Genomic DNA, 14,324 nt, shown 5'->3' on the forward strand with positions numbered 1-14,324 from the left:
TTCCATTTCTATATTTGACATTTTCGTCCCCCCTCCCCCTGTTATTTTGCATAACCCCACCCACATATCTCATACTTGGTTTTGTCTTCACCCCCCCTCCCTCCCTTCCTCCACCCCCTAATTTCTCCTTCCTACCTCCTCTTCACTCTCCTCCTCCTGCTGCTGCTATAGCCTCACAGGCTGGGGAAGCTTGCTGACCAGGTAGGGGATTTTCATGTTCCCTAATCACCCTCTTCATCAGGTGTTGCAAGCAGGCAGGAGACAGGAAGGATAGGGTGGACAGGGCAGGGGGACCGGGTAGGGACCAGGACCAATAGCATAGCCAGGCACAGCTATGGTCAAGGCTCCTTAGTCGCTTATGAGGGGTCAGGATTTGTAAGAGAAAGACTTTGCTCACAGGGGTTTGATTGAGAGCCTCTCTGTATGGTGATGTTGACTAATTAATTGGATAGGAAAAGAAAACCGTGGCAATTCTGGGGAGCTATAATATATTGAGTCCCAAATGGCACCCTATGACACATTACTTTTGACCAGGGCACAATGGGCTCTGGTCAAAAGTAGTGCAATATATAGGAAATAGGGTACCATTTGGGATGCAGGCTTTGTTAGCAGCAAGTTGTTCTACTGCAGCAGTAGGCACTACACCAGACCAACTGAGCTAATTTGAATAGTTCAGTGATTGCCTGTATTCAACACACCTGGTCTTCAAAGTTGGTTAAATCAAAAGCATGAAGTGCCGTGGCACTCCAGGACCAGGGTTGCCTACTCCTGTTCTATTGTCTAAAGGTGCCATATGAGACTCTAAGCAAAGCTCTTAGCACTTAGAAAAGGTCAGCTCTTTAATATTAAAACTCTGCCGTACAGAAACATTAACCTGTGCAGAGGCAACATGTCAATTGTGGCCTCTCATTTGGAATAAATACTGCCACAGCTCATTTGGACTGCTTCTCCTTAGTACACATAAAGGCAGGGTTTCCTAACCCTCTCCTTGGGCCCCTCAACGTTTCACATGTTTGTTTTAACCCTAAACTGTCAAACCTGACTCAATTAGTCAACTAATCATCAAGCCTTTGACTAATTGAATCAGGTGTGTCAGTGTATGGTTAAAACAAACATGTGAAACATCTGTGGGGCCCAAGGAGAGAGTTGGGAAAACCTGCATTAAGGGTCTGTCTGAGACCTAGAGAGCTGGAGAGGGGATACAACTTCTTAACTACGGAGGAACTGTTAAACAACACCATATGACTCTAGCCCTGTGGGACAATTGTAGTGTAGTACTAGCCCGGTCCAAATCGGTATGTGCTTTAGCCAACTCTTCTAACTAGTGTTGTAGTGCCATGTACACTGAACATAAATATAAACGCAACATGTAAAGTATTGGTGCCATGCTTCATGAGCTGAAATAAAATATCCCAGAAATGTTCCAAATGCACAAAAAGCTTATTTCTCTCAAATGTGTTTACATCCCTGAGAGCATTTCTCCATTGCCAAGATAATCCATCCACCTGACAGGTGTGGCATATCAAGAAGCTGATTAGACAGCACGATCACTACACAGATGCACCTTGTGCTGGGGACAATAAATGGCCACTCTAAAATGTGCAGTTTTGTCACACAACACAATGCCACAGATGTTTCAAGTTTTGAGGGAATGTGCAATTGGAATTCTGACTGCAGGAATGTCCAAACAGAGATGTTACCAGAGAATTGATTGTTAATTTCTCTACTATAAGCCTCCTCTAATGTCGTTTTAAAGAATTTGGCAGTATGTCCAACCGGCCTCACAACCGCAGACCACCCGTATCGCGTCATTTGGCCTAGCGGTTTGCTGATGTCAGTGTTGTGAACAGAGGGTTATAGGGTTGTGGTATGGGCAGGCATAAGCTACAGACAATGAACACAATTGCATTTTATTGATGGTAGTTTGAATGCACAGAGATACCGTGGCGTGATCCTGAGGCCCATTGTCGTGCCATTCATCAGTCACCATCACCTCATGTTTCAGCGTGATAATGCCCCTGTAAACTCAGTAAAACCTTTGAAATTGTTGCATGTTGTGTTTATATTATTGTTCAGTATAGTTGGCTAAAGCACATCTGGACAAGTTTAGCAGTAGTATGATTGCAGTATTTGCTATATAATAAGTATTTTAGTATTGTCCTACATTAGTAGGACTGGGTTAAGTTTGGAGTGACTGTAGTGACTTTTGGTGTGACTAGTGACTATTGGAGTGACTATTATTTGAGTGACTACCGTACTGCTTTATGATGATGCCTTGTGCTCTGGGCTGAGTCAGTATCTAGCATGTGTAGCTCTATGGCTGGCTGTCTATGGCTGGGCTGAATCAGTCTAGCATGTGCAGCTCTATGGTTGTCTCTGCTATGGTGGTGGGTGTTGGGTGGTGATGCCTCCTCTGCCGAAGCATTGGCCACATTATTAATACATGCTACTGAATCACAGGTGTAATGCAATCTGCCTGGGGAGGAGAGGGGAGTGGATTGAGGATAGGTCTGGTCCAGTGCGTTGAGGAAGGCTCAGCCTCAGCAAGCTGCACGTAATGCCTTGGACCAGAGCTAGGCTGGGGAGGGCTGGGGAAAGGTGGAATCAAGGAAATGCAATTCAGATTCTGCGTTTGTTTTCTCTTTATTTTTCCAATTAGTTATTTAGTTGTTCACTAACCTATAAGATAGAAATATGCTATTGCTATCACACACACACACTACTGTTCAAGTTGGTGCCTATGTGTCTGTAATGTAAGTTGACATTAGGTTGTTTTTTATACTGTGGGTTTTCTACTGTGGTGTTGGTTTCTCGTGTCTGGGCAGTCAAGCCTCTACAGAACTATCAGATTTCAAAGCCTTCTACGGTCTATTGAAAGGGACCAATAGAGATTGTATATTCTCATGTATTTGAAGTGTCATTCAGACATGATTCAGTATATCACCATGCCCACCTCCACTCTATGCACTTACTCCTTCCATATAGCTATGTATTCTCTTCTCATCCCTCAGTGGATTTCACATCTCCCTCCCTTCCTTCCTTCCTTCCTCCCTCCCTCCCTACCTTTCCTCTTTAAAAAAAAACAAATATTTTTGTTGTTGTTTAGTTTTGTGGTTTCCTTCTGTTTGCATGATGTGGATCATACTGGATTTGACCTCTGACTGTTTTGTGATGCACTTTGTCATTTGACTTCTGCTCTGTCCTGTTCTTTTGCTTGAGTTTTAATGCCTTCATGCTTCTTCATCGTTGTCTTCCACCACCGTGATCTCAGGTTGAGTGTTGTAGCTCAGTATGAATCTTTTGTGGAATAGTTTCTTCATTGTATTGTTTGTTGGACTTGTCTCAAAGCTCCCATTCGCAACCAGTGTGAACTGTAGGCTTTTCGTTGACCACTAACTTGCTAGTAGCATCTAATAGTACTGTGGTAATGTAGTGTAACAGACATCGTAGCTCGGACACTAACCCTGGCATGTTGTCATTCTGCAGGGTACTTCAGGACCAGACCCAACTACTGTGTATGTGGACATGAGGGCACTGAGGCACGACAGGTAAGGACATGCTCCTATCAGAACATCCATGTTTAACTGTGTTATCATCAATTATTCAAATACTTAGCTATGGTTGAAGTCGGAAGTTTACATACACTTAGGAATGGAGTCATTAAAACTCGTTTTTCAACCACTCTTCAACAAATTTCTTGTTAAAAAACTATAGTTTTGGAAAGTTGGTTAGGACATCTACTTTGTGCATGACACAAGTACATTTTTCCAACAATTGTTTACAGACAGATTATTTCACTTATAATTCACTGTATCACAATTCCAGGGGGTCAGAGGTTTACATACACTAAATTGACTGTGCCTTTAAACAGCTTGAAAAAATCCATAAAATATGTCATGGCTTTAGAAGCTTCTGATGGGCTAAATTACATCATTTGAGTCAATTGGAGGTGTACCTGTGGCCTACCTTAAAACTCAGGTTCCTCTTTGCTTGACATCATGGGGAAATCAGCCAAGACCTCAGAAAAAAATTATACTTGCTCCCAGGGATGAACAAGTCTGGTTCATCCTTGGGAGCAATTTCTAAACGCCTGAAGGTACCACTTTCATCTGTACAAACAATAGTACGCAAGTATAAACACCATGGGGCTGATGGGCTAATTGACATCATTTGAGTCAATTGGAGGTGTACCTGTGGGTGTATTTCAAGGCCTACCTTCAAACTCAGTGCCTCTTTGCTTGACATCGTGGGAAAATCAAAAGAAATCTAACAAGACCTCCGAAAAAAAATAATTGTAGACCTCCACGAGTCTGGTTCATCCTTGGGAGCAATTTCCAAACGCCTGAAGGTACCATGTTCATCTGTACAAACAACAGTACGCAAGTATAAACACCATGGGACCACGCAGTGAAGATGCTGGAGGAAACAGGTACAAAATAATCTATATCCACAATAAAACAAGTCCTATATCGACATAACCTGAAAGGCCGCTCAGCAAGAAAGAAGCCACTGCTCCAAAACCGCCATAAAAAAGCCAGACTACGGTTTGCAACTGCACAAAGATTGTACTTTTTGGAGAAATGTCCTCTGGTCTCATGAAACAAAAATAGAACTGTTTGGCCATAATGACCATCGTTATGTTTGGAGGAAAACGGGGGAGGCTTGCAAGCCGAAGAACACCATCCCAACTGTGAAGCACGGGGGTGGCAGCTTAATGTTGTGGGGGTGCTTTGCTGCAGGAAGGACTGGTGCACTTCACAAAATAGATGGCATCATGAAGACGGAAAATTATGTGGATATTTTGAAGCAACATCTTCAGTCAGGAAGTTAAAGCTTGGTTGCAAATGGCTCTTCCAAGTGGACAATGACACCAAGCATACTTCCAAAGTTGTGGCAAAATGGATTAAGGACAACAAAGTCAAGGTATTGGAATGGCCATCACAAAGCCCTGACCTCAATCCTATAGAAAATTTGTGGGCAGAACTGAAGATGTGTGCGAGCAAGGAGGCCTACAAACCTCACTCAGTTACACCAGCTATGTCAGGTGGAATGGGCCAAAATTGACCCAACTTTATGTGGGAAGCTTGTGGAAGGCTACCTGAAATGTTTGACCCAAGTTAAATAACTTAAAGGCAATGCTACCAAATACTAATTGAGTGTATGTATACTTCTGACCCACTGGGAATGTGATGAAAGAAATAAAAGCTGAAATAAATAATTCTCTCTACTATTATTCTGACATTTCACATTCTTAAAATAAAGTGGTGATCCTAAATGACCTAAGACAGGCCATTTTTACTAGGGAATTTTGCTAAGATTAAATGTCAGGAATTGTGAAACATTTAGTTTAAATGTATTTGGCTTAGGTGTATGTAAACTTCTGACTTCAACTGTATATAGTAAATCCAGTTGGTGGTGAGTTTTCCATAGTATATAATCCGTCAGTTGCCTAAATATGATAAATAGAAGCTCTTCAGAATCATAAGTATGGCATCTTTTCCAACAAAATTTTGCTCACAAACAAGAACAATATCTTAGACCATGCTGACATGACATTGAAGACCCATTACCTCTGCAGTGGCCATTTACATTGGAGTAGTTTCACTGCATTGTGTGCATAAAAGTTGGAGCCAGACACATTCCTTGTGACACGCGTGTCCAATATTTGACTTTAAGATTAGAAAGACGGCCCGGGGTTAGAATAGTGAGCCTGGGTAGTGTATCATCCTAGAACATCCCACACCCAATCAACAGATCAACAGCCTGCAGCCGATAGATGGATGGATGGATGGATAGATGTCCTACAGTAAACTAATAAATGCTTTTGTGTTATTTGAAATATTTGTTTTTGTATTCTGTTACCTAAGACATTCGTTAACGCAACCAAGTCATTTTTGCGAGAGCATGTATGAAATGTAGTAATTCCACTGCTAGGATATTGCAATCGAAATGACTGCTCATTAGCCTCGAGGCCCAGCGGTAAAAGTATTTTTTTAAATGTGTGTGCGTGCACACTTAAGAGGGCCTGTGGGAAGAAAACGTGCCGCCTTACGGAAATCAAATGCCCGTCCGGCCCTGGCAAGGACATATAACAACATGCTGCACACTGGGCCCACAGCTATTCACATACACACTGTGTAATTCTAGACAGTCATTTGTGTCTCCACCACTGCTCTCCTCCCTGGGATGTAGCTATTGTGTTTGTGTTGAAGTTTCATTTGTAGATTAAAAGGACTTGTCTTGCACTCACAGTGCTTGTCTCAAATGGCACCCTATTACCATAGGTTTCTGGTCAAAAGTAGGGCACTATATAGGGAATAGGGTGCCATTTGGGACAGAACCACAGCATTGACTCAGCAGCCCATTAACTCTTCACTTCTTCCCTTCCTCCCTCACAGGGTTCGTCTGGTAGAGAGAGGGTCTCCACACAGCTTACCACTCATGGAATCTGGAAAGGTGAGTCCCTGCCTGACTTGCTGAATGAATAAACAAATGGTAGTCATTTGCATAGACAAACTTTACAATTAAGTATTTTTAATCACTGAGACTAAACTAGTGTAAACTGTTTGTTTGTGCTGTGCTTTGATTAGTCTAATCGTGTATTTAGTTTCCACAGCAACCCGTCCCCATAATTGAGGAAGTGTAGGTGTAGGTGAGAGAGTGGGACTGTTATGGTGACCGTATTACCGCCACACCGGCGTTCACGTGTCATGAAGGCAGTCAAATTCCACATGACCGTTTAGTCACAGTAATTAGTTTTATCCAAGCTCTGATACTACTGATGTTCATTAGTAGCCAACCAAACTTGCGAACTGTCTGGTACTCAGCACTCTATTGTCCCTCTAATCACTCTGACATCAATGCAAATGTAAACAAAAATTGAATCAAACACTTCATGAGAGCCCATGAGTTCATGTTGGACAACATTACTATAGGCTATGTAATTGCGTGAGAAAACAGGGTGATGGCCTCATAAAAAGAGGAGGTTCCCATCAGCTTTCTATTGGCTAGGCCTATTATATTTATTTCACAACTTTCGCTATTTAAGTGCATAGATAAAAACAATTCCCCTGCCCCTGAGAGAGGTGCATGAAAATGGTCCATTCTAAATCAAAACAAATATCACAGATAATTTTTAGTATACCAATCAAAAGTTTTGGACACATGTACTCTTCAAGGGTTTTTCTTTATGTTTACTATTTTCTACATTGTAGAATAATAACAAATATGGAATCATGTCATAAGCAAAAAAGTTTTACACAAATCAAAATATATTATAGATTTTAGATTTTTCAAAGTAGCCACCCTTTGTCTCGATGACAGCTTTGCACACTCTTGGGATTCTCTCAACCAGCTTCATGAGGAATGCTTTTTCAACAGTCTTGAAGGAGTTCCCACATATGCTAATCACTTTTTGCCTGCTTTTCCGCTTCTCCCGGGTGGCGCACCGGTCTAAGGCACTGCATCTCAGTGCTAGAGGTGGCACTACAGACACTGGTTAGATTCCAGGCTGTATCACAACCGGCCGTGATTGGGACTCCCATAGGGCGGCGCACAATTGGCCCAGCGTCGTTCGAGTTAGGGTTTGGCCGGGGTAGGCCGTCATTGGGGCGGCAGGGTAGCCTAGTGGTTAGAGCGTTGGACTAGTAACCGGAAGGTTGCGAGTTCAAACCCCCGAGCTGACAAGGTACAAATCTGTCGTTCTGCCCCTGAACAGGCAGTTAACCCACTGTTGCCAGGCCGTCATTGAAAATAAGAATTTGTTCTTAACTGACTTGCCTGGTTAAATAAAGGTAAAATTTAAAAAAATTAAATTGTAAATAAGAATTTGTTCTTAACAATCACTGGCTGATGAAATTTCGTGACCCACCCGAGGTGAGAGTTAATTGTGCTCCGGGTCAGACAGCGTTCTGCTCTGTGTTTCAAAGGGACCAGCCAGGAGATCAAGATAAGTTTGTCACTCAATAATAAGGCTTTTATTTCTGTCTGCGTTCCAAATGGCACTATATAGTGCACTACTTTTGACCAGAGCCATAGGCACTATTAAGGGAATTAGGGCCACATACTGGGAGAGAGCGCGCGGGCCATTTCAGTCCACTCTACTCGGGGCTCGGCGGTAAATTCGTTATATAAATGGCCTCGCTGAAGGGAGAGAAATAGAGAGGAGTGAAAGGGAGAGAGTAGTGGAGAGATGAAATCACTAATTGTCTCATCCTTATTGCCATCAGATTCTACCTGGGGTTCGAATTATCATCGCCAACCCGGAGACCAAGGGACCACTGGGAGACTCGCACCTTGGAGAGGTCGGTTTAGACATAATCATGCTCTCATTAGAATCCATACAAACTACAATACATCAGGCTACAAATAAGTCTCTCTCTGTCCTTTAAGTGTCATACCTCATTGGATGTGTACTCTCTCATTAGACTAAACTACAATAGTCTCTCTCTGTGTACTGAAAGAGCCAGTCCACGTAACTTCCAGACACAATCATTTCTCCGGTCTATCCAGTCTAATGCGAAGTTCAGTAAGTGTTATGTAATTGGTCTAAAAGTACACAGTTCTCGCTGGATTGGTCTGTGGCCAAATGCACTACAATAGAAGTCCAGAGCAGAGTTGTGCTGAATTGATTTGGGTAAAAAATAATACAACTAGACGTGTATTGGACCCCAGAGGATAGCGCATTAAAACACTTGTTTCAAAAGTTGTCCTCAATGGAAAAAAATATTGAATTGTTGTCCTGTTCACAGATCTGGGTGTGCAGTGGACACAATGCCAGCGGCTACTTCACGGTGTATGGAGACGAGGCACTGCAGTCAGATCACTTTAATTCCCGTCTGAGCTTTGGAGACACACAGACAATCTGGGCCCGCACCGGATACCTGGGCTTCCTCAGGAGGACCGATCTGACCGACGCCAGTGGCGGTACGTTAACTGTTCCCATCACTACCAAATGTACTTATTACTGCATACTTTCTCTGTTTTACTGGCGAGGTCAACATACATTGTCTGAAGTGTTTGTATTTGCGTGTGTGTGTGTGCGCGCAGAGCGACACGATGCCCTGTATGTTGTGGGGGCACTGGATGAGGCCATGGAGCTGAGGGGAATGAGGTACCACCCCATCGACATTGAGACCTCCGTCATCAGGACACACAAGAGCATCACAGAATGGTGAGAACTGTAACTCATTTCATAAGGCTACAAACAGTTAATTCAGAAGGTATTTTACACATTTTGTTACATTACAACCTTATTCTAAAATGGATTAAATAAAACATTTTCCTCATCAATCTACACACAATACCCCATAATGACAAAGCAAAAACAAATACCTTATTTAAATAAGTATTCAGACCCTTTGCTATGAGAATTGAAATTGAGCTCTGGTGCATCCTGTTTCCATTGATCATCCTTCAGATGTTTCTACAACTTGATTGGAGTCCACCTCTGGTAAATTCATTGATTGGACATGATTTGGAAAGGCACACGACTGTCTATATAATGTCCCACAGTTGACAGCGCATGCCTTTGTGGTAGAGTGGCCAGATGGAAGCCACTCCTCAGTAAAAGGTACCTGACAGCCCACTTGTAGTTTGCCAAAAGGCACCTAAAGGACTCTCCGTCCATGAGAAATAAGATTCTCTGGTCTGATGAAACAAGATTGAACTCTTTGTCCTGAATGCCAAGCGTCACATCTGGAGGAAACCAGGCACCACTCATCACCTGGCCAATACCATCCCTACGGTGAAGCATGGTGGTGGCAGCATCATGCTGTGGGGATGTTTTTAAGCTGCAGGGACTGGGAGACTAGTCAGGATCGAGGGAAAGATGAACGGAGCAAAGTACAGAGAGGTCCTTGATGAAATCCTGCGCCAGAGCACTCAGGACCTCAGACTAGGGCGAAGGTTCACCTTCCAACAGGACAACGACACTAAGCACACAGCCAAGACAACGCAGGAGTGGCTTCAGGACAAGTCTCTGAATGTCCTTGAGTGACCCAGCCAGAGCCCGGACTTGAACCCAATCGAACATCTCTGGAGAGACCTGAAAATAATTGTGCTGCGACACTCCCCATCAACCTGACAGAGTTTGAGAGGATCTGCAGAGAAGAATGAGAGAAACTCCCCAAATACAGGTGTGCCAAGCTTGTAGTGTGATACCCAAAAAGACTCGAGGCTGTAATATCTGACAAAGGTGCTTTAACAAAGTACTGAGTAAAGGGTCTGAATACTTATGTAAATGTGAGATTTCTGTTTTTATTTTTTGTCTAAAAAACATTTTTTGTTTTGTCATTATAGGTTATTGTTTGTAGATTGAGGGGGGGGACTATTTAATTAATTTTAGAATAAGGTTTAACGTAACAGAATGTGGAAAAAGTCCAGGGGAATACTTGAATACTTTCCGAATGTACTATAATTAGTGTATTGCCTGTATCCCGGGTTTCAGCACCATGAAAAATGACTTGAGGATTTGTAGTTCTGGTGGGTGGATGGCGTAGCTCACCACTTTATGGGCATTCTATCTAAACAAATGTCATTTCTGTTCAAATATCATGCTGATTTTGTCCAATTTCAAATTGTTAATGTTGACCAATTAAAAGTACTGTACTGAATGTGTTTGTTGAAATGTCAGAGTGAGTAGCTAGCTAAGTACTTACTGTCCTGTATGCTGTTTCAGTGTGGTGTTGACTAAGTACTGTATGCTGTTTCAGTGTGGTGTTGACTAAGTACTGTATGCTGTTTCAGTGTGGTGTTGACTAAATACTGTATGTTGTTTCAGTGTGGTGTTGACTAAGTACTGTATGTTGTTTCAGTGTGGTGTTGACTAAATACTGTATGTTGTTGTTTCAGTGTGGTATTGACTAAATACTGTATGTTGTTTCAGTGTGGTGTTGACTAAGTACTGTATGTTGTTGTTTCAGTGTGGTGTTGACTAAGTACTGTATGTTGTTGTTTCAGTGTGGTGTTGACTAAGTACTGTAAATGTATGCTGTTTCAGTGTGGTGTTGACTAAATACTGTATGTTGTTGTTTCAGTGTGGTGTTGACTAAATACTGTATGTTGTTGTTTCAGTGTGGTGTTGACTAAGTACTGTATGTTGTTGTTTCACTGTGGTGTTGACTAAGTACTGTATGTTGTTTCACTGTGGTGTTGACTATGTACTGTATGTTGTTGTTTCAGTGTGGTGTTGACTAAGTACTGTATGTTGTTGTTTCAGTGTGGTGTTGACTAAGTACTGTATGTTGTTTCAGTGTGGTGTTGACTAAGTACTTTATTTTTTGTTCAGTGTAGTGTTGACTAAGTACTGTATGTTTGTTTGATGTTGACTGTTGTATGTATGTATGTTGTTGTTTCAGTGTGGTGTTGACTAATAATTTATGTGTGGTGTTGACAAAGTACTCTGTTTCAGTATCATGTTGACTAAGTACTCTGTTGTTTCAGTATCATGTTGACTAAGTACTCTGTTGTTTCAGTATCATGTTGACTAAGTACTCTGTTGTTTCAGTGCGGTGTTCACATGGACCAACCTCCTGGTGGTGGTGGTGGAGTTGGATGGGTCGGAGCAAGAGGCCCTGGACCTGGTGCCCCTGGTGACCAACGTGGTTCTGGAGGAACACTACCTGATCGTGGGAGTGGTGGTGGTGGTGGACATCGGGGTCATCCCCATCAACTCTCGGGGAGAGAAGCAGAGAATGCACCTCCGGGATGGCTTCCTGGCTGACCAGCTGGACCCCATATATGTGGCCTATAACATGTAGCCTGTAGCCTGCCATCTGTAGACCTACTAGACCATAGTACAAGGCCTTGTATGGACAGACAGTGCTTTATGTACATACTGCAATGCAACAGGACCTCTGGTCTCTGACAAGAGCAGGGAGAGAGATGAGAAGAGGACGTGAGTGCCTAGACCCAGGCGCTCGCTGATTGTGTGATGTTGTTGCTAGTTCAAAAACAAAGCACCTAAAATTGGAAGAGCAGGTGACGGGTTAGTGAAGTGTTGGATTGGAATGGGAGGAGCTCCATGTGTAGATGATGAGAGAGGAGAGTCCCAGTCTAGTTCAGATTCTTGCTTTTTTGGTTATTGCTTTTGAAGTAAGTGTGTATATATTTTCATGTTGAGTATTGCTGAAGTCGCTTGTTTTTTTAATCTGCCCTCTAAGAGGTTAGGGTATTTTTTAAGAATATTTACAAACTGTGGCAAATGGTATTTTATGTTTACCTTTTTTAATATCAATCATTACACATACAGATATGTTTTGATACAGGACATATCAACGTTGTTCTTGAACTTTACAATATGAAGTACAATATGATGTTTTATGTTTGTTGGTTCATTTTTTCAACTAAGTTTTTAATTCTGCGCAAACATTTATTTTTCTGTAACAACTGTCCCAACTACAAGGGGAACCAGTGTGATTATTTTAACTACAGCAATCTTTTACTCTGTTGTTCAATATCATTATACATAAATTAAAGGAAAACACATTATTTCATATCATGTAAGTATGTACAAAACGGATTTAATTTATTTTGTTCTCTTTAGAAGTATATGAGAGAAGACATTCAAGAATGTTTTAATCTTGAATATTTGCTAATATAAAACAAAGCATTGTATTACCTTGAGTGAATAGTATCACATCAAGTATATCAAATATAGATCTATATTAATTAAAAGACCTAGGATTCACTGGCGAGGTCAACGTACATTGTCTGAAGTGTTTGTATTTGCGTGTGTGTGTGTATGTGCGCGCAAAGCGACACGATGCCCCGTATGTTGTGGGGGCACTGGATGAGGCCTTGGAGCTGAGGGGAATGAGGTACCATTCAGTACTTCTCACTTGCATGACGTAGACAGAGCTGAAGTCGTTGTGTTGTTTGAAGGACATAAAGGGGAGGAATATAAGGATTCAGACTGTCCTCTCAACTGCACACAGACAATTAAGAGCTCTGAAAGGATCAAAAGCAATTTTGGAGAAATGATGTGTGTGTGAGGAGGATGGTACAAACACCTCTGGTGGGAATGATGATAATGAATATGTCTGTGCTGGCGTGTCACACTTGTATCTGAAACAACAGGTTGTAGATGGTCACCAGAATTGTAAATAGAAAGTTTAGTCCTTCATATTTTTGCATTGAGAGATCAATCAGGGCTCCTATATTGATGTCACCGAGGGGAAATTCTGAAAAAGTTCATGGGGAAAAAATCATTTCACAGAAACCCTTTAAAGGAATACATGTTGGAGCAACTCAAGGTGGAAGAACAGATTTGGGGGAGCGTGAAACCTTATCTGTGGGGAATCATATATGATTTAAGGTTCAAGTTCAAGGCTAAGAATGTTTTAGTGAAAAACGTTAGAATCATTAAAAGCACTTTCTACACATTTTTTTTTTTTTGCAAGGATGACCCTGACATGTTTTTAAAGATTAAATGTCTTAACTGAGTTGGCATAAGTCTTTCAGTTAAATAAATATTTCAATGATTTTGACGATGAAATGACATTTGTTTGTTTATTTTTGCAGCAGTACATGTTGTTTCATCTCACTGAGGTTTCATCTCAATGTAATTTTATTGTATGTTCAAGCATATTAGATATGTTACATACACTGAGTATTCCACACATTAAGAACACCTGCTCTTTCAATGACAGATTGACCAGGTGAAAGCTATGATCCCTTTTCGTTTAATTATACCATACATTATAGGAATTATACAACGGGTGGGTCTAATCCTTGACGCTGATTGGTTAAAACCGCATTCCAGCCAGTGCCTATTTAAGCAATAAGGCCCGAGGAGGTATGGTATATGGCCAATATACCATGGCTAAGGGCTGCTCTCAGGCACGATGCAAAGCGGAGTGCCTGGACACAGCACTTAGCTGTGGTATATTGGCCTATATCACAAATCCCTGAAGTGCATTATTGCTATTATAAACTGGTAACCAACGTAATTGGAGCAGTAAAAATAAATGTTTTGTCAGACCTGTGGTATAAGGTCTGATGTACCAAGGCTGTCAGCCAATCAGCATTCAGGGCTCGAACCACCCAGTTTATAATACACAATCTACCATCGGCTAAAGCTATGACTGCGCAACCACTGTTTCATCAGCCCAGCCAGACAATTTTTAAAACTTATCTCCACTGTAAAAAGCATCTAGACATTATCTCCCATTTCTTTTAAACTAGCAGTTGGTTTTCAATAGCGGAAATGTGTATGAACCTTGCTGTCTGTCTCTGACATTTGCAACATTTCAATATCTCCAGCTGTCCCATAGTAATGAACGTGTGGGGTCGGGACAAGACACAGGCAGCTTCTCTCAGCCAGT

General features: G+C 41.8%; 1 protein-coding gene across 8 annotated transcripts in view; it reads left to right on the top strand.

The window, feature by feature from the left end:
* LOC135558651 (disco-interacting protein 2 homolog C) overlaps positions 1-13,487 on the top strand; it is a 240,401-nt gene extending 226,914 nt beyond the window's left edge. For 6 of the 8 annotated variants that reach the window (XM_064992625.1, XM_064992626.1, XM_064992631.1 and 3 more), the window contains 7 exons: positions 172-201; positions 3,487-3,548; positions 6,399-6,456; positions 8,229-8,303; positions 8,751-8,925; positions 9,049-9,172; positions 11,507-13,487. In XM_064992625.1, the coding sequence (XP_064848697.1) occupies positions 172-201; positions 3,487-3,548; positions 6,399-6,456; positions 8,229-8,303; positions 8,751-8,925; positions 9,049-9,172; positions 11,507-11,759 (777 nt within the window). In that variant the 3' untranslated portion in view covers positions 11,760-13,487. The remainder of the gene's footprint in view (positions 1-171; positions 202-3,486; positions 3,549-6,398; positions 6,457-8,228; positions 8,304-8,750; positions 8,926-9,048; positions 9,173-11,506) is intronic. The other 2 variants (XM_064992632.1, XM_064992630.1) reach the window with 1 other exon arrangement.
* The last annotated feature ends 837 nt before the right edge of the window (positions 13,488-14,324 follow it).

Source organism: Oncorhynchus masou, chromosome 17 (assembly GCF_036934945.1).
Source record: "Oncorhynchus masou masou isolate Uvic2021 chromosome 17, UVic_Omas_1.1, whole genome shotgun sequence".
Lineage (NCBI taxonomy): Eukaryota > Metazoa > Chordata > Actinopteri > Salmoniformes > Salmonidae > Oncorhynchus > Oncorhynchus masou.